This window comes from Pseudopipra pipra, chromosome 6, assembly GCF_036250125.1.
Source record: "Pseudopipra pipra isolate bDixPip1 chromosome 6, bDixPip1.hap1, whole genome shotgun sequence".
NCBI classification, from domain to species: Eukaryota; Metazoa; Chordata; class Aves; order Passeriformes; family Pipridae; genus Pseudopipra; species Pseudopipra pipra.
In genome coordinates, this window is record NC_087554.1 from 18,892,020 (window position 1) to 18,912,121 (window position 20,102).

The 20,102-nt window shown below is 51.0% G+C and overlaps 4 protein-coding genes across 13 annotated transcripts in view; 2 read left to right on the plus strand and 2 right to left on the minus strand.

Annotated features, from left to right (window-relative positions):
- Positions 1 to 2,246, plus strand: part of SLC25A22 (solute carrier family 25 member 22) — a 52,373-nt gene extending 50,127 nt beyond the window's left edge. For both annotated transcript variants that reach the window (XM_064657654.1, XM_064657655.1), the window contains exon 10: positions 99 to 2,246. In XM_064657654.1, coding sequence (XP_064513724.1) covers positions 99 to 252 — 154 coding nt within the window. In that variant the 3' untranslated portion in view covers positions 253 to 2,246. The remainder of the gene's footprint in view (positions 1 to 98) is intronic.
- A 768-nt stretch (positions 2,247 to 3,014) lies between these two features.
- IRF7 (interferon regulatory factor 7) lies at positions 3,015 to 8,245 on the plus strand. Of its 4 annotated transcripts, none has more exons than XM_064657649.1 (11): positions 3,015 to 4,608; positions 4,687 to 4,849; positions 5,124 to 5,286; positions 5,367 to 5,449; positions 5,629 to 5,674; positions 5,784 to 5,888; positions 5,977 to 6,159; positions 6,316 to 6,441; positions 6,576 to 6,962; positions 7,116 to 7,333; positions 7,883 to 8,245. In XM_064657649.1, exons 1-11 carry the CDS (start codon positions 4,586 to 4,588, stop codon positions 8,027 to 8,029), a joined length of 1,644 nt encoding a protein of 547 aa, XP_064513719.1. In that variant the 5' UTR covers positions 3,015 to 4,585; the 3' UTR covers positions 8,030 to 8,245. The 4 variants fall into 4 exon arrangements, with proteins under 4 accessions (XP_064513719.1, XP_064513721.1, XP_064513722.1 ...); XM_064657650.1 differs by having other exon boundaries at positions 4,369 to 4,608; positions 7,116 to 7,234; XM_064657651.1 differs by lacking the exon at positions 6,316 to 6,441 and having other exon boundaries at positions 4,361 to 4,608; positions 7,116 to 7,234.
- Positions 8,246 to 8,445: 200 nt separating this feature from the next.
- Positions 8,446 to 18,782, minus strand: LOC135415643 (malignant fibrous histiocytoma-amplified sequence 1 homolog). Of its 3 annotated transcripts, none has more exons than XM_064657638.1 (10): positions 16,804 to 18,782; positions 14,885 to 15,764; positions 13,971 to 14,262; positions 13,400 to 13,586; positions 12,169 to 12,359; positions 11,578 to 12,065; positions 10,211 to 10,368; positions 9,535 to 9,694; positions 9,042 to 9,112; positions 8,446 to 8,940 (listed from the first exon to the last, which is right to left on the minus strand). In XM_064657638.1, exons 1-10 carry the CDS (start codon positions 16,820 to 16,822, stop codon positions 8,759 to 8,761), a joined length of 2,628 nt encoding a protein of 875 aa, XP_064513708.1. In that variant the 5' UTR covers positions 16,823 to 18,782; the 3' UTR covers positions 8,446 to 8,758. The 3 variants fall into 3 exon arrangements, with proteins under 3 accessions (XP_064513708.1, XP_064513707.1, XP_064513706.1); XM_064657637.1 differs by having other exon boundaries at positions 8,446 to 8,601; positions 8,834 to 8,940; positions 14,885 to 18,782; XM_064657636.1 differs by having other exon boundaries at positions 14,885 to 18,782.
- A 139-nt stretch (positions 18,783 to 18,921) lies between these two features.
- The window catches only part of PHRF1 (PHD and ring finger domains 1), a 31,453-nt gene continuing 30,272 nt past the window's right edge, over positions 18,922 to 20,102 (minus strand). For all 4 annotated transcript variants that reach the window (XM_064657627.1, XM_064657626.1, XM_064657629.1 and 1 more), the window contains exon 18: positions 18,922 to 19,877. In XM_064657627.1, the coding sequence (XP_064513697.1) occupies positions 19,743 to 19,877 (135 nt within the window). In that variant the 3' untranslated portion in view covers positions 18,922 to 19,742. The remainder of the gene's footprint in view (positions 19,878 to 20,102) is intronic.

Consider the following 20,102-nt stretch of genomic DNA (forward strand, 5'->3'; position numbering starts at 1 on the left):
TCTGGAGGGAGACAGAAAGCCAGGGCATGGCCAGAAGCTCTCCTGGCATGGTGGAGGAGTGAGGTGGACACTTACCTGTCTCTGCTGTTTCTCCCCAGGAAGATCTGGCAGAAGGAAGGGCCCACAGCCTTCTTCAAAGGGGCATACTGCCGAGCCCTGGTCATTGCTCCTCTCTTCGGCATTGCACAAGTTGTCTACTTCATTGGCATCGCAGAGTTCCTGTTGGACATGCTCCCCAAGCCCCGGGCCTAGCCCTGGCATGCTGGTGTGCCCTCCCGCCCTCTGCAGCGCTGAATTCATCCCCGTGTTCACCATCCATGTCCATTGATGTCAGAGCAACAGCACAAAGGGTTCGCGCAGGGATGCCGAAGGGATGTGGTCCCCAGATGAGCAAACATGGGGAGGGAGAGAGTCCCTTCTCTGTCTTGGTCTGGAACCTGCTCCCTCCTGCTCCTTCCACGGACAATAGTTAATTATTCATATCTCTTTTTTTTTTAATTTCCCTTTCTTTTTTTTTAATTGTCATTCTTAAGGACACTGGTAAGCACAGACTGGGCTTTCAGACCCAGAAGTCTCCTCTCAGCCTTGGGGAGAAAGAGAGAGGGGAAAGAAATAACTTGAACCCTCATCCACCACAGATTCCCTCTTTCTTCCTGGAGCTGCCAGCTATCTGAGGAGGAGCTGGAGGGGCAGCTGTGTCCCCTCAGCACCTCCTTGGCTCTGCTGACCTTGGGTCCAGAGCGTGCACTGCACAAAGGGGGCTTATCTTATTGCTGCTGGAGGCACAGTGTGGGGGGTGCTGGATCTGGCAAGTTCCTTGGCCTGGAAACCTTCACTCCTCCCTTCTCCCTTTTTAAAAACGAGTTGGACTTAAATGAATGCTGATTGTTAATATTGATTTTGTAATTATTTTTGTTTTAAAGCAAAAGGGATATCCCTCCTAACTAGGTGTCACAGGCACATTCTGGTGAGGTGCAGAGATAAGATGTCTGCTCTGTAGGGAACATGTCTGTGGGATCACATGAATGTCTAAAGGTGCTTCCCTGCTTGGCTACAGGCAGGGAAGGGAGAGGAACTTGGGATCAAGTTATTTTCATTTGGGGGTGTTTTCTGGGTGGGTTTTGGGGGGGGCGGGGTGTGTTTGGTTTTGGTTTTTTGGAGGGGGCTTTTATTTGTTTGTTCTTGGTTTGTTTGTTTTTTTTTTTTAATGTGGGGTTGTGGGGAGGGAATACCAAACAAGAAACCACTTACATTCCTTCAACCTGCCCACCCCCAGGGTGATAAAGTGGTGGCTGCAGGTGTAGAGTAGCTGATCTAATTTTTTTCCAGCCTGACCCCAGGTGTGGGAAGGGAGGCACCTACTCCATTTCTGTGGTGCCCAAACTCAGGGAGCCGCACTAGAAATGCTGCTCCTGCGTGCTCACCTTGCAAGGTGAAAACACAAAGCCTGGTTGTGTTTTGATGTTTAACTTGGGTGTGTTTGGAGTCAGCCAGTGTAGAGGAGGCGGGAAGGTTCCCGCACCCTGATCCAGGAGCTGTTTGCAGGTGCATTACCTGCAGGGTGAGTCCTCTGCATCACAAAAAACTCGGGTGGTGATCACTGTTGGGTGCCAGAGGCCAAATCCACACCTACAACTCGCTCTGTCAAAGGGACACTGCCCCAGCTAATATCACTTGTCAGAGGACTTCCTCGTTCAGTACTCTTTTGGGCTATGTAATTAATTCTAGTTTAAATGACCTTAAGTGTGAGACCTTCCAACCCAGTGTGATCTTCTCCGTTATTTATTCCATTTGGTGCAATCCACCCAACTTTGGTGTTGAAATTAAACTGGTTGAATTCACTTTTCATTCCTTCTTTTTGCTTTGTTCTCCAGGCGCTTGCTTGGTGTTTGTGTTTCAAATGTGTTTTAAATTAATTAAAAAAAAATCCCTGTTTTTAATGTTTAAAAGGAAACCACCTCTGTTTCAATGTTCTTGGGTTAGGTTTTTGTAAAACCTGTATGTTGAGGGCCTTCTTCTGTGATGAATCCTTTTTCTCTTCAAGAAAGTTGTTCTGTGGCTAATTTGTTATTTGTCACTATGCATATATGAATAATTTTCTTTATTTTTCTTAATGACTTCTCCATGTATCTGGGAAGGAATCTGTGCAAAGATGATGATAGTTGTCTGTTCTGTGTGTGGTGCTGTGATGCTGCTCTTGCTCTGGATTTTCCTTGGGTGGAATTAAAAGAGAAAGATTTATTTTATTTTTTTTTTAAGGTGCCCCATTCCTTGCTGCTTTGTGATTTACAAGGAGGGTCCTCAAAAGAGACTTTGCCAATAAAATTAGTGGGGTTTCAGCCTGCCCTCCTGCCTGCAAGGATTGTCCTCTGAAGCAGGGTGACTTGTGGCTGCAGGGGTGTGTATGGGGTGCAGGTTTGGATTGTGGGGTTAAGTTTGGAGGAAAATTTGGTGCAGTGAAGGGGTGAGGTTTAGGGAAAGCTCTCCTTTTCCTTTGGGATGCTTTTGAAAACCTCTTTGTAAAACTGACTCTTCCTTCTCAAATCACCAGCTCTTCTTCCCCTATGTTGGAGCTAGTGACCCTAATGGGGCTGATTTTTAGCTTCTTGGACATGTCCCTGAGTCAGCAGGAACTGGGGAGGCAGCAGGGGATAGTGACCGTGGCTGCACAGGAGCTCCCCAGGCAGGCAAAAAAAAAAATAGAGTTTAAAATGGGAGAATTCTCATCAACCTAATTAATCATTTATTAACTGAAACCTGTTGGTATTGATTGCAATAATGAGGAATAAAAGTAAATAAACACACCTCTGCTCCCTTCCCTGCAGGTGCCACTTGTCCCTGGGGCAGCAGCTGTCAGCCAGCGAGGGGTCAACTCCTTGTGCGCCCTTGCCGGTCCCTCTGGCATCTCTCCACCCACCCCAGGCCCTTCCCAGTCATACCTTGTCCATGTCAGCCCTGTCCCTTGCTCCCACCCTGGCTGCCATGGCTCCTGTTTGGGTTTCATGGTGTTCACTGCCCTTATAAATACATTTTGCTGGAGCTGCTGTACTTGAACCCTGTCTTGGGTTCAGGTGTGTGAGTCAGTTTTGGCTGGTGGAATTCCCTGGAACGCAACAAGGAAATTTCCTAAAACCCTGGGGAGACATTCCTACGAAGCAAATGTAAAATTCTGGCAACTGATAGGAGAATTCCTGGAAAGCAAAGGGAAACCATCCTAGAAAGTTAAATATTCTGGAAAACAAATGGGAAATTTTCTGCAAGACAATGTAGGAATTTTCTTGAGAGCAGTAGGGGGAAGTAGGAATTTGTAGAAAGCAATGGGGGGACTTTCTATAGGGAGGATAGCGTAGAGAGACAGGGAGAGAAATTCTAGAAAGCAAGGAGGAAATTTCCTCAAATACCTAGAAAATTTCTGAAAAGTAACTAATAATTCCTAGAGGGTAAATTTCTGAGAAAGTGAAGGAGAAATTGGTGGAAAGCAAAAGGGAAATTCCGGGGAGAGGAAGAATGATATTATTTCAGAAATAATTTCTTGCTTCCCAGGGAGTAAGTCTCATGGGGGAATTTCCTAGGAAAGCACTGGAGATCCTCTAAGCAGAGGGGAAAATCCTGGAAAGCAATGGAGGACTCTAGAGAGCAACAAGGACATTTCCCAGGAAACAAGGAAGAAATAGCCTTCAAAGTGACTGGGAAATTTCATGGGAAACAGTGGGGTTTTGTTTAGGAAGGAAGCTGAAGATTTCCTGGAAAACAAAAGGCAATGTTCTGGAAAAACATGTAGGAGTGCCTAGTAAGCAGCAGGGAGAAGTTCCTGGAAAGAAGAGGAAATTTCCTCAAAAGCAGCACAGTGGGAAAAGAGGCAGCAGCAACTCCGTGTTTCAGCCCCACTGACCCCCACTCTGATCCTTGGGTAATGAACTCGAAAAACATCTCAGGGGATTTGAGTGGTTTTTGCTGCTTCCCGCAGAGCTCCAGGGGGCTCAGGGGAGAGCCGGGAGGGCGCTGGGGCTGCCCCTGACCTGCCTCCTGTCATGGGTATGGATGAGCTGTTTCGCCTCTGCTTCAATGTCGAGCGTTGCACTCCGGGCCTTGGCCTTTAATTGCGTTTTATTTCTTGACAGCCTTAGCTGCAGCCGAGGCAGCCCGGGAGAAGAAGGGTTAAAATAACAGAAAATCGCCCGGGGATTCCCAGCCCTGTGCCCAGGCGCGCCCCGGGAAAACCCGGCGGGAGCGGGTGCGGCTGAGCCCCAGGGCTCTGTTTGCCCCAAGCTCACGTTTTAAGTCCGGTTTATTTATTTTAAATATGGTTAGTTTGGGGAGGGGGTTGCGCGGGGCTGCGCAGCAGCATCTCCGGGGGCAGGACCGGGCTGGAGCATCCCCCGGGCACCCGCGGGAGCGGCGGGACACACACGCACACACCCCCACATACCCTCCCCTCGGGAGCGGCGGCACTTTCACTTTCGGAAGGGACACGTGATTTCCAGGAAAACGGGAGTAGGCGGATAAAGGACCGGGCGGGAAGCGGCCGCCCCCCGCACCGAGGTCGCCGCCCGTCCCGTCGCAGCAGCTCGGCGGAGCCCGCACTATGGCAGCGCTGGAGAACGAGGGGTAAGCGGCGCCCCAGCACCCCCGGGCCGCCGTCCCCGGGTGGCTCTGATTGCCCCGGTGACGGCCCCCTGCCCGCAGGGAGGCCCAGAGGCTGCGTTTCGTCCCGTGGCTCCTGAACGCCATCAACAGCGGGAACTACCGCGGGCTGCGCTGGCTCGACCGCGAGCGCACCACCTTCCGCGTCCCCTGGAAGCACAACGCCAGGAAGGACATCACCAGCAGCGACCTGGAGGTCTTCAAGGTAGGTGGGATTGAGGTCACCAGCAGGAACCTCACGGTCTTCAAGGTGAGCGGGATGGGGCTGATATGCAGTGCTCTTTCCAGGTCTTCAGGGTGGGAGGGTTGGAGTGACCACGCCTTCAAGGTGGGTGGGATAGGGTGGTGACCAGCAGCGAGTTGAGGTCTTCAAGGTGGGTGGGATGTGGGAACTGGGAAGGCAGGGGAAGACCAGTCATCCCTGAAACCTCCATGCTCATGGAGACAGAGGCCCCATGCTCACCTCCTTGCACCCACAGGCCTGGGCAAAGGTGGGTGGGCGGTATGAGGAGTCATCTGAGGACCCGGTCAAGTGGAAGACCAACTTCCGCTGTGCCCTGAGCAGCACCGGCATGTTCAAACGGCTGAAGGACAATTCCAAGTGTGGTGAAGACCCACACATGGTCTTCACCATTAACCAAGGTGAGTCTGCCCCCAGAGGGGGCTATGTTGGGTGGGGTGGGCGATCTCAGGATGCCCCATTCCTGATGATCTCTTTTCAGCCACCCATCAGCGCAGCACGGAGGGGGATTTCAGCAGCCCTGATCCTGCGGTGGACCAGCAGCCAGCACAACAGCAGCTGCAGGTAGCTGGGTGGGCACAGCAGGCTAGTGGGGTCCCCACTGCCACTGCTCAGGCATTGCACCTCTATGGCCTTGGGCTGCTCTCAAGCTGCAGCCCAGCTTCTGGCCAAAATGCAGGTCACGGGGAGGCTGTGAGCTCCTCAACCACAGCAGAAAGATCCCATCCTGCTTCCCTTCACAGGTGGAGCTTCACCCCCAAGACATGGCCCCAGAAATTGCTCTCCCAGGTAAATGTTAGTCCCACAATCATTTTTTTTTGGAGGGGGCACCCCGCTAGGCTCAGTTGGGGCTGATTTTGCGGTTGTGAGACATCCCACCTGCTGTGCTCCCTCCTAGGCAGCACCGACCCCACACAGCCCATGTCACTGGAGAAGCTGCTGCAGCTGTGTGACATCTCCCCCCGTGACACTGTCTGCATGACCCCGTCCTGGGTGCCCACAGGTGAGACCAGCCCTGCTCACAGGATGCAGAGCGGGTGGCTCCATGGGTGGGTGATGCCAGCACCTCCCCATTGGTGATTTCCCTGCAGGGGACACCCTCAACCCGGACATCCTGCTCCAGCCTCCCCAGGACAGCCTGCTCCAGCTTTATGCCGACCCCAGCCAGAACAACTGCTTCCCTCTCCCAGCATTTCAGCAGGGGGTGCCCACAGTGGAGCAGCCCGCTTTGGGCACCTACAGGCCCCTGAACTTCATGCCACCAGAGGAGCTAGGTAGGTGCTGTGGGGCAGGATCCAGCCCTGGGCATGGGAATGCCATAATGGGGTGGGAAGAGGCCAGGGTGCTGCCACTTGCAGCCCATGTCAAAGCAACCCCCATCCCGCTGCATCCCGAATCCCCATGCCGATGCTGCTCATGTCCCGCTGCAGGAGCCGTGCCACTGCCATGTCACCTGACAGAGGGCGTGGTCCCCATGCAGTCACCAGGGGAGGCGATGTTTTTGGTCCCCGCTGCCAGCCCTGTGCCACAGCCACAGCAGCTGGTGGGTGACACAGGTGAGGGTTATTAATTATTAGTAGTTATAAATTATTATACTTATTAATAGTAAATAATGCTGGGGGGGGTTCACTTTGGAGAGGGAGAACATTTCTGTTTGGAGGATGCGGCCGCTGATCACTGCCTGGTGCAGGTGCCTTCGTCTCTAACCTGGATGTCACCATCTACTACCGGGGAAAGGAGTTCCATCGGGAGATCGTGCAGGGCAGCCACTGCCTGCTGACGTACCAGCCCCTCGGTGGCTCACCAGCGGTGGCTCAGGGTCCCTGGCACGTGGTGCACTTCCCCAGCCCCGCCAACATGGCCGATAGAAAGCAGTGGCGTATCACCGAGGAGCTGCTGGGCAAGGTGGGGCTGCAGCTGGAGCAACGTGCCTACAAGGTCTTTGCCACCCGCCGGGAGAAGTGCAAGGTGTTCTGGGCCCTGTCCCAACAGCTCGAAGGTGTCGAGGACCCCCCATTCAACCTTCTCTGCCGGGATCAGGAAACCCCTATTTTTGACTTCAGTGAGTTTAGCACAGGTGGGTAGGGTGTCACATTGTTCCCCATGTGTTGTTTCATCTTCATCCTGGTTTTGGGGCTCACGGGAAACAGGATGTTACAAGCATCCAAATCTTCCCAGTCCTTCTGTTCCCCAGGCTCAGCCCAAAACTGATCCCTGTCTTCTCTTGCAGAGCTAAGGGACTTCCGCAACGGCCAAAGGCGGCGGTCCCCTGACTTCACCATCTACCTCTGCTTTGGTCAGGCCTTCTCCAAGGCCAAGCCTAAGGAGGCCAAGCTCATCCTGGTCAAGGTGAAGGAGCCAACAACCACTGCTGCCCAGGGAAGGGGAGAGACTCATGAGGGCCAGGGGAGCTGGGACTCTGGGTGTCTGAGGAGGGGGACCCTCGAGGTCTGTGGGAGAAGGAGGATCTGGGTGCCTGAGGAGGGATCCTTGGGGGCTGGGGCAGATGGGTTTCTGGGTGCTTATGGATGGGGACTCTTACATGATGGATGGGGGATGGAGGTTCCTCAGGGTCTGGGGAGGGGGACCCTCAGGGGCCTGGGGAGGTGAGTGCCTGGGTGCCCAAGGAGGGAGACCCTCTGTGGGCAGTGGAGATGGGGATCTGGGAGCCCTTGGCATTTGAGGCAGATGGATATCTCGGTACTCCTTGTGGGGCTGAGAGAGATAGGGGAACTGAGTGACAGGGAGGGCTGGGTGACCAGGGAGAGAACCCTTGTGGACCAGGGGAAACATGGGGCAGCGGTGGACCTGAGTCAGAAGACACTCGGGGTCTGGGCGGGATGCTGTGGAAGGCAGCCCAGGGATGGGAACCTTGGGGTGGGGGAGACAAAGGATGCCCCAGACACCTCCTCCCTCCGCTCCAGGAAGACAGGGCTATGCAGGGTGCTGCAGCCGCATCAGGCAGCTGCCCATAACCCTGACATTTTTCTTCTGCAGTTGGTGCCCAAGTTCTGCGAGTACTGCTATGAGATGGTGCTGCAGGAGGGAGCCTCATCCCTCGACAGCCACACCATCAGCCTGCAGCTCTCAGACTCCTTCAGTCTCTACGATCTCATTGAGCAGTACACCATGCAGCTGGACTGACCCCCAACCACCACATGGTCCCTGGGACAGGCAGCAGGACCACTGGGCACTGTGCAAACCGGCACCCCCAGCTCAGGGACAGCTTCACTGACCAATCCCGGAACTCACATGTTTCTTTTCTCCTCGGTCAGCTGCTAACGTGTTTTTGTGGGTTGTGATCATTTACAGATTTATTTTCTTAATTTTTCCAAGTTTAAATATATGTTCAGAAAAGTAGTTCCCTCTTGCTGGTGTTACCTGGATGTCTGCCCCTACTATAGGTCTGAAACACCTCCTGTACACCCCAAAACGACGGGGGTCCGGCCTTGTCTCAGCAAAGTCCCTGCTGGCAGCAGCGGGCTGATATCAAAGCCCTTGTTAGCACCTTCTTCCTCTAAACTTTTAGTGAATGAGGTGACTTCCCACACATGAAGGGATGCATTTATCGATTCATTTATTTCCGTGCGTTAAGACTGCAAACATGACTTTGACTTGCAAGCAGAGAGTGTTGAGGACAGCTTGGCTTTGGCTAAACAAAAGTAATTCTTCAGCAAGTGCCTCCCCACTGGCTAGAATTATTCACTGCAGATGTTCTGGAAAAATAAGGCAGTAACTGCAATATGAAGCACTCGGACCTGAGCTCTGAGGCACAGAGGTGGTGCTATCTCAGGGAGGAGTGTGGAAACCAGAGCGCTGCCTGAAGATGGGGTGTCCCCTCCCCAGGCCGCAAGGAACCACACCCCCCTCATTTCAGGAGCGAGGGGAGAGAACCAATCTGGTTATCACCGTTGGTCCCTGGGCAAGGGGAGGTGGCAGTGTCCTTACCTGCCTAGTGACCTGGATGCTGCTGGGCCCAAAGGTGGTGGTCCCATAGCTTGTCACGTAATAGTGAGCAGGAGGTTGTGCTGGGGGCTTCTCCAGCTGACTGGGCACTGTGGGAATAGGACACCCTCAGCACCTCAGCTCCATGAAACCGTCAGCCCTCTTTCCCCTGAGAGCTGTTGCAGCACAAACTTGGGACCTTTGGGCTCACCTTTGGGGAGAAGCAGCTCTGTGCCAAAACAGTGTCCACACGTCCCACATGTTTTAACATCTTCCCTTGTCCTGCGGAGGGAAAAGGCACAAAAAGAAGGAGCAGGAGCTGCCTCAGCAGTCCCCATGGAAGATGACGCCAAGACAATGGAAGAGGCTTGCTTTTCCCACCCTGACCTGAGGTCCCACCATTGGACCTGGGATACCTGCTGCCCTCCCAGGGGCCTGAGCACTTTCAGCTCTTCATGAAACGGGACATGTGGGCATGTGTTCAGAGTGAATATTATGTGCCTAAGCCCAGAGTCTCAGCTTCTTCACCCTTCTTTCCATGATCGACTTTCCCACACCAGTAAGTGCTAACAACACGTGGGGCATGAGCTGCTGCCATCAGGAAGAGGGCATGTGGCCTCTAGCAGCTGACCAGCCCCACCAGCATTGCAGTAGCGGTCACCCAGGTCCTGCCCTTGGCTTGGAGTGGCACAGCGTGTACGTACATGGCACTTGTGCCATCCATGTCTGGCCAGATGAACTCCGCGGGACAGCCCGCTGTTCGGCAGGGAGTCTTCACACACACGTGCAGCCCCGGCCACTCCTCAGCAAGCTTCTGGATGATGAGCACAAGTGCCACGAGGAAGTCCCAGGCAAACTGAAAACCTTCCAGGCAAAAGGAGAATGTCTCACTTGCTTACAGTCCCCAACCCCAGGAGATGCTGTGGTGATGCACCCATCGCTTCCAGCCCGCCACACCACAGCCAGAACAGTTGGACCAGCTCCATATCCCAAATTAACCAAGACCCATAGCCTTCGTACAATAGCCTTCTAACGATGTTAGAAGAGTTCCCCTACTCGGATGGCCCTTTTGCTTGTCACTTGAAGACTCAGCCTGAGACTGTACTCTGCTGGGGTCTTTATGGGGAAGGATAACACATTTGCTCCATGAGAAGACTGAAAACTTGACTTTCCACCTCCATGTGATACTTTAGAGGGGTCCTGAACAGAAGTGGATGGAGAAAGGGGAAATTTTTAACTGAACTGCTGGTGGGCCCTGGTCGGACTAGGACATGTGGCAGAGGCTTCTTGGGACACTGCCCAGAGGGCTGGAGGTGGCAGAGGGGGAGCTAAGGAGAAACATAGGGTTGGGAGTCATGAAATATGAATCAGGAATCTTACCTGTCCTTCCTGCTGGCTTTCTGCACCGGAGCTCCAGGTAGCTGTAGGCCCTCTGGTTATTCTCTTTGATCAGCAGAGGTTTGCCATTGCATACAAGCAGGCAGGTCACCTTGGCCACCCAGTGTGTGGAGTAGAAGGAGCAAGCTTTCACCAGGAACCTGTGAGGAGATTCCCCATGGCTTTCACCAGCCTCCTCCTAGCTTATCCCTTGCACCAGGAGAAAGCATGGCACCAGGTGAACTTGAAAATATGAACCCAATTTCAGTAAAAACAGAGGCAGACACCAAATGAGGACCCTCCCCTACCAAAAGCTCAAGCAGCAGTAGCAGCTTCTTAAGCCAAGAGATGATTCCAGAGTTGGCCATCTGCCCTGGTTTTGTCTGGGATGAAGTTAATTTTCTTTCTAGTAGCTGGTGCAGTGCTGTCCTTTGGATTTAGGATGAGAATGATGGGGATAACACACCAATGCTTTAGTTGCTGCTGAGCAGGGCTTACAGCAAGTCAAGGACTTTCCAGGTTCTCATGCGGCCCTGCCAGCAAGGAGGCTGGGGGTGCACAAGAAGCTGGGAGGGGACACAGCCAGGACAGCTGACTCCAAATGTCCAAAGGGATATCCCATACCGTATGGCATCATGCTCAGCATATAAATGTGGGGGAAAGCTGGCTGGGAAACCATTGCTTGGAATAGGCTGGGCATTGTTTGGTTGGTGCTGAGCAATTGTTTTTCCTTTGCATCACTTGTTCTTCTTGGGTTTTACTTCTCTGTTTTTTGGTTTCCTTTTAATTACAATATTATTATAGTTATTACTGTTACTATTATATTTTTTTTTCAACTATTAAACTGTCTTTATCTCAACCCATGAGTTTTCTCACGTTTACTCTTCCGATTCTCTCCCCCATCCCACCAGGGGGAAGTGAGCGAGTGGCTCTGTGGTGCTTGGTTTCCAGTTGGGGTTAAACCACACCGCCATCAGGTAAAACTCTGGAAATAAGTCCACAAGGCCAGGAGATGTTCCCAAAATTGGTACAGTCCCATGACATGTAGAAACTGGAACATCCTTAGGTGGGACTGGGAGACCTCTGAATACCTGGACAGGTGCAGACCAGCCAAACACCACTCCAGATGAAGGATGAACCAGGAGCGTGGCCCTTGGTCACATCCAGACAGTGAACATTGCAATGGTTCATCCAGGACTCCACATGTGCGTGGCAGAGCTGAGAAGCCACCCTGATACCTTGACTCCCAGCCTCATGGCTCAGCAGATACAAGTCTCAACAGCCAAGGGCTTGCTGACAGTCATACTGGCACTGCACCGAGCAAACCCCGAGTCACACAACCTCATCAAGGGCTGGAAACCGCTGCTTACCTCTGGAAGAAGCTCTCAGGTATTTCAGGTGAGAAGTAGGCACGGATGTGGAGGTCCTCGGGGTGATCTCCTCCCCACACCTCAGAGACTTCTTCTGTTTGGTTCAGATAGGTTGGGAACAAGTACCAGGACTCGCCTTGGCTCCGTGTTGTCTCCCATGGCTTCCCAGGCACAAACTCACTGGCCTGTGGGTTGAGTGCTTCCATATGCCTCACCTCCAGGCAGAGCTCAAAGTGCTCCAGAAGGCTGAAGAGCTTCCCTCTCCCTCTCTGAGGCCCGTTTCCCATGATTTCCTCAAAGACATCCCACATCCCTTCCGAACGGAGCTGGTGCTTCACCAAAGCACGCACAGCCTGGTGGCACAGCATTGCCTTCGACTTGAAGGTCCACACCCAGTTGGCCCTGTCTCTGATGGTGGCGTGTTCCCCGATCAGTGTCTCCACAGAGATGCTCTCGAGCTGCTGGACTAGGCGATACCTCACAAGGAGCTGGATGGGAAGAGAAGAAGTGACAAGGTGGCAATGAGAGCAGCCCAGCAAAGCTGCAGAGCTTGAGCCCTGCAAAGTAGATGGTCCTGATGCCCATGCTCACCTTGAACATAGTTATTAGGAAGGTAGGCTGGAGAAAAACAGTGCTTTCCAGTTGCTTGATTTCCTCATACCACACGACAAGCCCGATGCGGTGGAGGTACCGCAATATGTCCTGGAGAAGCTCTCTGCCCAGGTTGGCCAGGTGCTTGTGCTGGGAGAGTTTGCTGAGCAGGTACTGGAGGTCCATCATGCCTAGAGAGAGATGCAGGAGTTCAGCATGCATCTATCAGACACAGCATTCCAAGGCAGATGCTTTAGAGAGCCAACAAACACCAGCAGCACCCCATATCACCCATGCCATTCCTGAGGAAGCAGCTGGGAGGAAGCAGCTGGGATTGGAGCAATGCTCAGTGGCTGTGGCCCAAAATGCTTTGCCTATCCTCAGCTGTCCCACTGCCACCCTGCAGCTACCATGGTCTTGCCTTGACTCAGCGGTGGCAACAGCCAGGATTTACTGGCACATCTGAAAAATGAGGCTAATACTGATTTCTGTCATTGTTTGAGAAAGCAGGTTTGTTTCCAGCCAGAAAACCTCAGATTGCCAGTTAAACCTCTGATTGTCATCCAGTCATGCAGAGACAGACAACAAAACCTGGCTTATCTCCACAAAAGAAAAGCATTTGCTCCTCATTCTCTAATCCTACAGTGGCCAGGGGAGCCAGAGATGACACAGGGTGCTGGTGCTGTTTATACCTGCTTTAGGTACGTAAGCAAGGAGCTGGGACTGCCTGCTAGTCCTGCTAAGTGACAAGAGACATAGAGAGGCGTCTAGGGAGGGGCAGGGGCCATTGAATAAAGTTAGCAGGATGTAGATTTGGAAACTACATAGAAACATTAAAGCTATGGAGTTCCTTCCTGCAAGATTTTTTAATTGCTTATACAGTGAAAAGGGGAGAAAGAACAATGTTACTGGAAAGACACAAACTGGACAACACGGCCAGCTAGCAGAGCCTCCTGGTGAAGACACAACTGGCTTTCTCCTATGCTTTTCCCTAGGCACCTGCCTGGGGTGAGGGGGGTGGGGTAGATGCTTGTAGTGACAGAGTTGGGCAGCAGCAACTAATGCTCAGCAATAATGCTGCAAGGTCTTCTGCAGCAGTCCCACTGCCACACAAGCAGGGCCAGAAGGTACAGCAAGCACCGGAGACCCCATTCTAGATTCAGGAAAGCTCTGGAGAGAGCCTGTCCCAGGCACAGGACAGCAGGTCCTCCCAGGAAGACGTGGCACTCACCATGATCTGCCGTCTCCTCGCTCTGTGCGATATCCACAATGGCAGCTTCCACCTGCCTGTAAACAGGTGGCAGCACTCGGACCACCTCGGGGAAGAGCTCCTCGTTCTTCACGTGCTCCAAAATAGTGGCCTCGAGCTTTTTGATATCACAGTGATCCGTGCAGTTGACAGCAACTAAGCTTAAGATCTGGAAAAGAGAAAGCACATACCTGCCAAAAGCACATCCAGAGGAGTCTTTTAGCTTTTGAGGTAAAGGAAGGACCTAATGCCAAGGAGGTCACACCTTTGTTCTGCAGCAGTTCCTGGAAAATCACCTGGTGATGGTAAATGACCCCTCACACTCCTCCTCAGGCACTTGCTACAAGCCACAGGAGGAGATGCCCATTACCTAGCAGGGACAAGGACCCAGCAGGTCACAGCCAGGGGTTACCACATCCACCCCAGCCCGGGGAGCAGCTGCAGTAGGGGCTTGATGTATTAGCACCAGGTCACTATTGCCAGTAGCACACTGGGCTGCCAGAGACAACAGGTGACCACAGACAGCCAGAAACCAGGATAATCTCAGCCCTACGGTTAATGTGCAGCTCTCCATCTCTTTCAGCCTCTCCCACTGGTCTATGTAAAGCTTGGGCTCCTCGCTGCCCTCCAGGTTGTTGATGCAGTGAGTGAGGTTGCTTTTTCTCTCTGCCAGCATGGCTGTGATCTTGGCCATGATGTCCTGCCTCTTCTCTTCAATCTCCTCCTCCTGGCAGCAGTCCACATGGGTTCCCACAGGAAGCACCACTGAGTTTGGGACTCGCATGGACAGGTTGTTGATCCAGAAACCAACGAGCTCCTTGAAAGTGTCGTCATTAGTTTGGTACCTGGGGAGGGAGAGAAAGAAAATCACAAATTCACGTCTCACTCTCTGGATCTCCAGACAACTTCCACCAGTGCAGGTCTGACCATGCACCCTGTGCTGTCCCAGGAGTTCACCAGAGAAGAGATCAGACTTCAGAAGCTGACATGGGCTGTATCCAAGCTCATCCTTCAGTTTTCCATCCTTAAGCTAAGCCAGTTAAAGCTATGGGGTGTAGAGTCCACCCCTGCTGTGGATGGGAAATTTTTGTGCTATACAGGGACAAAACCCAAGCGGTGATGCTTCCTTCACATTCAGGGAACACTGCAGGATATAGAGGCATTGTAAAGGTATTTCCAAGGCAGAGAGCAAATTCATGTAGACAGGGTTCAATTGTCACAGAAGAAGTTAGTGCTTATTCAATCCCTCTAAACAGAGGCTTTTGGCAAGGCAATGACAGACCTAGTGGCTTAATTAAAAGACTGATCTGCAAAAAGGGGGAGGGAGGAGAACTAGCTACTCCAATGGTGAGAAGACCAGGCCTCAAGGTCCAATGGAAATGGTGTGAATTTGTGCAGGGGAAAGTTTCCCTAGTTCTTTTTTTTCTCCCCTGCCTCACCTGGAATCCAAACCAGTTGAGCACTTACATGTGAAGATTAATGACGAGGATGACGAGCGCCTGTGGGGTGATGAACACGTGGTGAGTCATGTAGTACTCCAGCTGGCCGGCAAAGTCCCAGAAGAGAAATGTGAAGTCCTCGATCTGGAACTCACTGATCTCTATCCCAACTGTTCGCTCTTCCTTGGGCACCAGTTTGGATTGCCCTTGCTTCAGGCTTTTGCAGATGGTGGACTTCCCTGCCAGTGAAGCCCCCAGGAACATGGTCTTGACCCTTTTGTCCTCCTGTCCCAAACTGTGTTGAAGCTGGATGAAGTAATTCCGTATCTGCTGAATGCCACCAGCGCACACTTCACTGGGTGGCTCCCGGAGGGGGTTCCCTTTGGCCTTAAACATTTTCAGGGATTGCCTCTGAAAGAGCTCCTTGGGGAGCTGGCGAAGGGCATTATTCTGCACATGGAGCTCCTGTAAATGTGCCAACTGCAGGACAGGCAGTGGGAAGGTCCGGAAAAGGTTGTTGGAGATGTTGAGGTATTGGAGGCTGCCTTGACAAGCTGCCAGGTCCCTGGGGAGGGCACAGAGACGGTTGTTGTTCAGCCGCAAGTGTTTAAGCCTGGGGAGATGGGAGAAAATCCCCTCTGGGATGACCCTGATTTGGTTCTGATTCAGCTCAAGCCTCTCTAAACAGACGAGGCTCTGGATTTCATTGGGAAAGTCCACAATCTCATTTTTGGACAGTATCAGCTTCTTTAGATTGCAAAGCTTAGAAATGCCAGTGACTGTCCTGAGCTTGTTCCTGTCGACGTCAAGGCTCTCCAGCATGGGGTTGCTCAGGACTGCTGGAGGCAGCACACGCAGCCTCTGGGTGGAGAGAGACACTTCACGCAATCCATCCTCCTGCTCCTGACCTGGACACAGGGGACAGGGAAGGTGGTTAAGAGACACTTTGACCCTTTGGATTGCAGACCACTTTTTCCCTTGAGCTCTGCACAACTTTGGGATCATTTTAGCCAGCAAGGAAAAGCAGCGCAGCTGGTTGAACAGTGCAACCACAGTTGCTGCATGAACAGCTCCTGAAGAGAGAACTGCAGCAGAGGTACAAGGATCTTGGCTGGGGCTAAGACACAACAAGAAAGTTCCCACTGGGGCTAAGTCACAACAAGAAAGTTCCCATCAGATGTTGACCTGTACACCAAGCATCACCTTAACAGATCTGCTCTCATGCTTTGAGCACTGCAAGAGCTCCAGCCACAGATGCATCTACCCCAAAACTGGCAGTTTGCTTATCCCAGCAGCAGGTTGGCAGGGCAGAGCTGACGTCAGGAGGACAGCTGCTCTCCAAGTAACTCACCCAGCCTACCCTCAGCTCTTGACCACAGCTAGGGAGAAGTGTTGAAGCCAGGGCTAGTGAGTTCAGGCACTTCCTCTATCTCATCCTCTCCCCTTGCCCCACTCCAGATGCAGATGATGCTGTGATTCCCTGCAGAGGTGCTTCCAGCCCCAGGAGACTGGGGGAATAATGCAGGTGACAATAGGATTCCCCAAAGGACAAGGCACACAGGCAGGGACTCAGTGATGGCTGAGAACATCCCCAAACAGAGCATGTTTAGAGTGGAGAGATTTGCAGGCAAGGAGAACGCCAGCAGGATGCAGGATGGGGATCACGCGATACCAGAACAAAGCATGGCTATATTTGCTTTCCTCTCCCTTGTTTCACTTCCTCACCACGTGACACCAAACATGGCACCCCCTTGTGCAACGCACCCTGCTCAGGACTGACTCATCATCATTTCTCAGCATCCACTTGAACACACAACCTGCTACAAGCCCAGCAAGAAGGCAAGCTTTCACCCTCTCCCAAACACCCGGTCTCTCCATCAGGGACAAGCCAAAGGACTCTCCCCCCACTCTGAACCAGAGCAGTGAAGAGCCGAAGCAGCTACTCACAGGCTCCGGGCTGGGCCATGGCCCGGCAGCAGCACCAGCTGGATCCTCCAGGGCGTTCCCCCTTTCGTTTCCTCCCCTTGTTTCACTCCCCGCCTCCCCAGGCTCTGTCTGGGAACCCACCCTCCCTTTCTCCATCCAACCTCAGAGCAGCTCTCAACAACCTGAACACTCTGGCCAGATGGCAGGGCCAGGGCTGTGTCCCAAAAGCAGTTCTGGAGGCCTCCTGTAAGACAAACACGGTGGCAGAGCAGCTCCCGAGTCAAATTCCTAGTGCAGCATCCCTCCCTGCCTTTGCTTAAGGAACTTTTGGCATTACCCCTGTTGCAGAGGAGCGAAGGGACACTAAACAAGAAGTTATCCTGTTACCAAATTACTGCATGTGTTCAGTAAGATTTCTTCCCTTAAACAGGTGGCAGCATCTGATCCAAGAGGGCCAGGAAGTAGCATACACATTATACTAGACAAACTGTTTTCTAGAACATGTCAGAAAAGGCATTTTTAGGTATATTTCTCATTGCCTGTCCCATGGGGCAGCTTACAATTTGATAGATTTATTTTTAATGGCAGACAGAAAGAACCAGTATTCTTGTGGATATAACTTCAGTGGAAAGCACATGCAGAAGGTATAGTTTTCAGCTTCAGTGCTCCTCTAAGGCAGTGGCAGATGCAGAGGTAACAAATTTAAGAGGTCTTACAGCACAGGCACTCCCAATACACCCTACAACAGGCTCTTATCTTTACTGCCAATTCAAGGCTAACATTAAACAAGAAGTGAAACAGTCTGAGGAACAAAACAGACTGACACTGTCTTCCTGGTAAACAGTGTAGTTGTTTCTGTTATTTGGTCAAGGCTTGTTTTTTCACACCACCTACCCTTTTTCACTCATGCAGACAGGTTATTCCTGAATTATTCCTCTGACACACTGGGAGGTGCCCAATTTCCTGCCTAAGTGTTTGCACAACTAGATCACATTCCCTCATTCTTGTGCCAACAGTGCCATAGAAGTGTCTGAACTTTTATTTTGTCAAGAAATCTATCAACAGTGTTTGTATTTACAACCCCACGCCCATATGCCAGGTATGTATTCTGGCTACAAGTTTAGCTTGGGAACTACAGCTTCTCTTTCAGCTGTTCTGCAGTCAGTACTGAGTCTTTTTCAAAAAATCTTCAAAGCAACTCCAAAGTTATCACCTCCTTATATTCCATCCAGGCTGCACTTCCACACAGGAAGCACACAGACCCAAGGAAGATTAACTCCAAATTGCTCAGGGCTCATCCACAAACACTTCTCTAGGATGGTGAATGATGGGAGCGAAGCATTGTGCCAATCCAAACACTACTGGTATATAGGCTTGTTTTGCTGAAATAATAAACTCCCCAAACAAGCTACTTGGAACCACAAACAAAATTACAGTATGCAGACAAAAATCTTACAATCAAAATCAGAGTAACTGAAACGCCAGGAACACCAGCAAGGAACCAAAGGTCTTGCTATTTGTGAGTTTTCCTAACTCACTATGGGGGAGGAAAGAGCTGCCGTTATTTGCTTTATAAAACTCATCCCAGAGAGCCTAAACGTCTTCTCTTGGAAGACAAGCAGCAAGACTGTCCTCAAAGAGGGCAGTTTCCAAGAGGTTAGGAAAGCCCTCAGTAAGAAGTGCTGTTGCCATCTGGTCCAACAGGCCACATGCATTCTGTTCCTGTGAAGGGAAAGCCAGTTTCTGAGTTGTATCTTACGGGTTTTCCCTTCAGCCTCCCTGTGAAACATCTCCTCCCTAACATAGTTAAATGGGGAATGATTCAAGTCAGGTTTAAGGGTGCTGAATATATTTTTAAGTGACTGTTTTTCAGATGGTCCCTTAAAAGATCTGTTGCTCTGCAGTACATCCGGGCAAGGAGCGTTGTTAAAGAAATCAAGATGAAGTCAGTATGTGTGCTGGACTTCTTTGGTTCTTGATAGGAAAATGAGTCCTCCTACAGAGGAGGAGGGGCAATTACTAATCCAACTCCAATTCTCTTCTAGAAACACCGTATTCCTTATGAAAGAGCCAAGCCTGCAGGTTTATACAGATCAGCCAGGGCAAAAGGCAGATGCAAGACAAACAAAAGACACCTGCTATAGGACTAAAACCATTCAAAATAACTTTATAAACTCTGTCACATTTCTGCTTTGTACATCAGTTCAACCTTATCCCTCCGGCTTGTTACTGAAAATTCACGACGCTTGCTTTTTGTTTCACTGTTTCCTGAAAGGCAGACATGAAACCAGCCATCAGTGCATTATTTACACAAGTGCAACACAATCTTCCACCCCGAAATTAATTTTTTTCACTAACAAGATACTTCCAACGTAAATAAACACCACAGCTTGAGCAGTGTTTCTGAAGTCAGTTTATAAAGGTTAGGTCATTTCTGCAATCCCCAACTGCCAGAGCGACTAAAGCTTCGCTCACCATCCAACAGGCTAAAAATACAATATTTCAAGTATTAAATCAGAAATTTCTAAAGACAATCCATTGATAAATAAACACAAGGGAAACAGTATACAGCTTTCAATATACTGTAAGAAAAGTGGTGTCCAGTTTCAAACTTTAGCAAGACAAGTGCACAGCCCAAAAATGTGATCAAAGTAACCCTGAAAACTGTAGCAATCCGGGAGTCCCAAACATTAATCTTTTCTGTGTTTCCCCTCGAATTACTCTGCTGGTCTGAGGCATTTGATTGTTATGTAGTTCTACATCTGTAGGTAATCAAAAAAAAAATCCTAAGTTCATTCCCATATGGAAACAATTCAAGAGAAGGTTCCATAGATAAGTCCTGTTATAATCTTGTTTCTCTGCACTTTGTTTACAATGAGATGCAACTGCAGGTCTGTTATTTCCATAGTGTCCACAGCTATGATAAGTTCAGTCCAAATCATGCTGGCTGTGGCTTGCTCTCAGTTTTCCACTTCACGTGTATCTTCACTATCAGTTTTCTTATGTTTCCTCATATGTTTGTATTTTTCCACATATGCCTTCACCAGATTAGCCACCTTCATAGGGTTGATCTCTCCACTTTTGCTGTGGCAGATCTGCAGGGGATTAAAGGGTATTCAGTCAATTACAGCAGTTCAGGCAGGCAAGAAGCAAGTGACAGACAGGACCTGAGATGCTGTCCAAGGGAACCAATTCCTGCACAGGCCCTCAAGTCTCATAGCAGTGTACATTAGAAAACAAAGGTAAGAGGAATATTTTACTTCAAGCATTCCAGAAATGGCCCAGTGCTTATCTTCTGAGCACCAACTGAATACAGAGGC

Bases quoted from the DNA above. Each gene is read 5' to 3' on its own strand.
- IRF7 (XM_064657649.1), top strand. From the start codon at position 4,586: ATGGCAGCGCTGGAGAACGAGGG. The intron at 6,442-6,575 runs GTGAGGGTTATT...TGCCTGGTGCAG, and splicing joins GCAGCTGGTGGGTGACACAG to GTGCCTTCGTCTCTAACCTG. The intron at 7,334-7,882 runs GTCTGTGGGAGA...TTTCTTCTGCAG, and splicing joins TGAGGAGGGGGACCCTCGAG to TTGGTGCCCAAGTTCTGCGA.
- LOC135415643 (XM_064657636.1), bottom strand. From the start codon at position 15,861: ATGATCCCAAAGTTGTGCAGAGCTCAAGGGAAAAAGTGGTCTGCAATC. The intron at 14,263-14,884 runs GTAAGTGCTCAA...CTCCCTCCCCAG, and splicing joins CTCGTCATTAATCTTCACAT to GTACCAAACTAATGACGACA. The intron at 12,360-13,399 runs GTGAGTGCCACG...ATCTCTCTCTAG, and splicing joins CGAGGAGACGGCAGATCATG to GCATGATGGACCTCCAGTAC.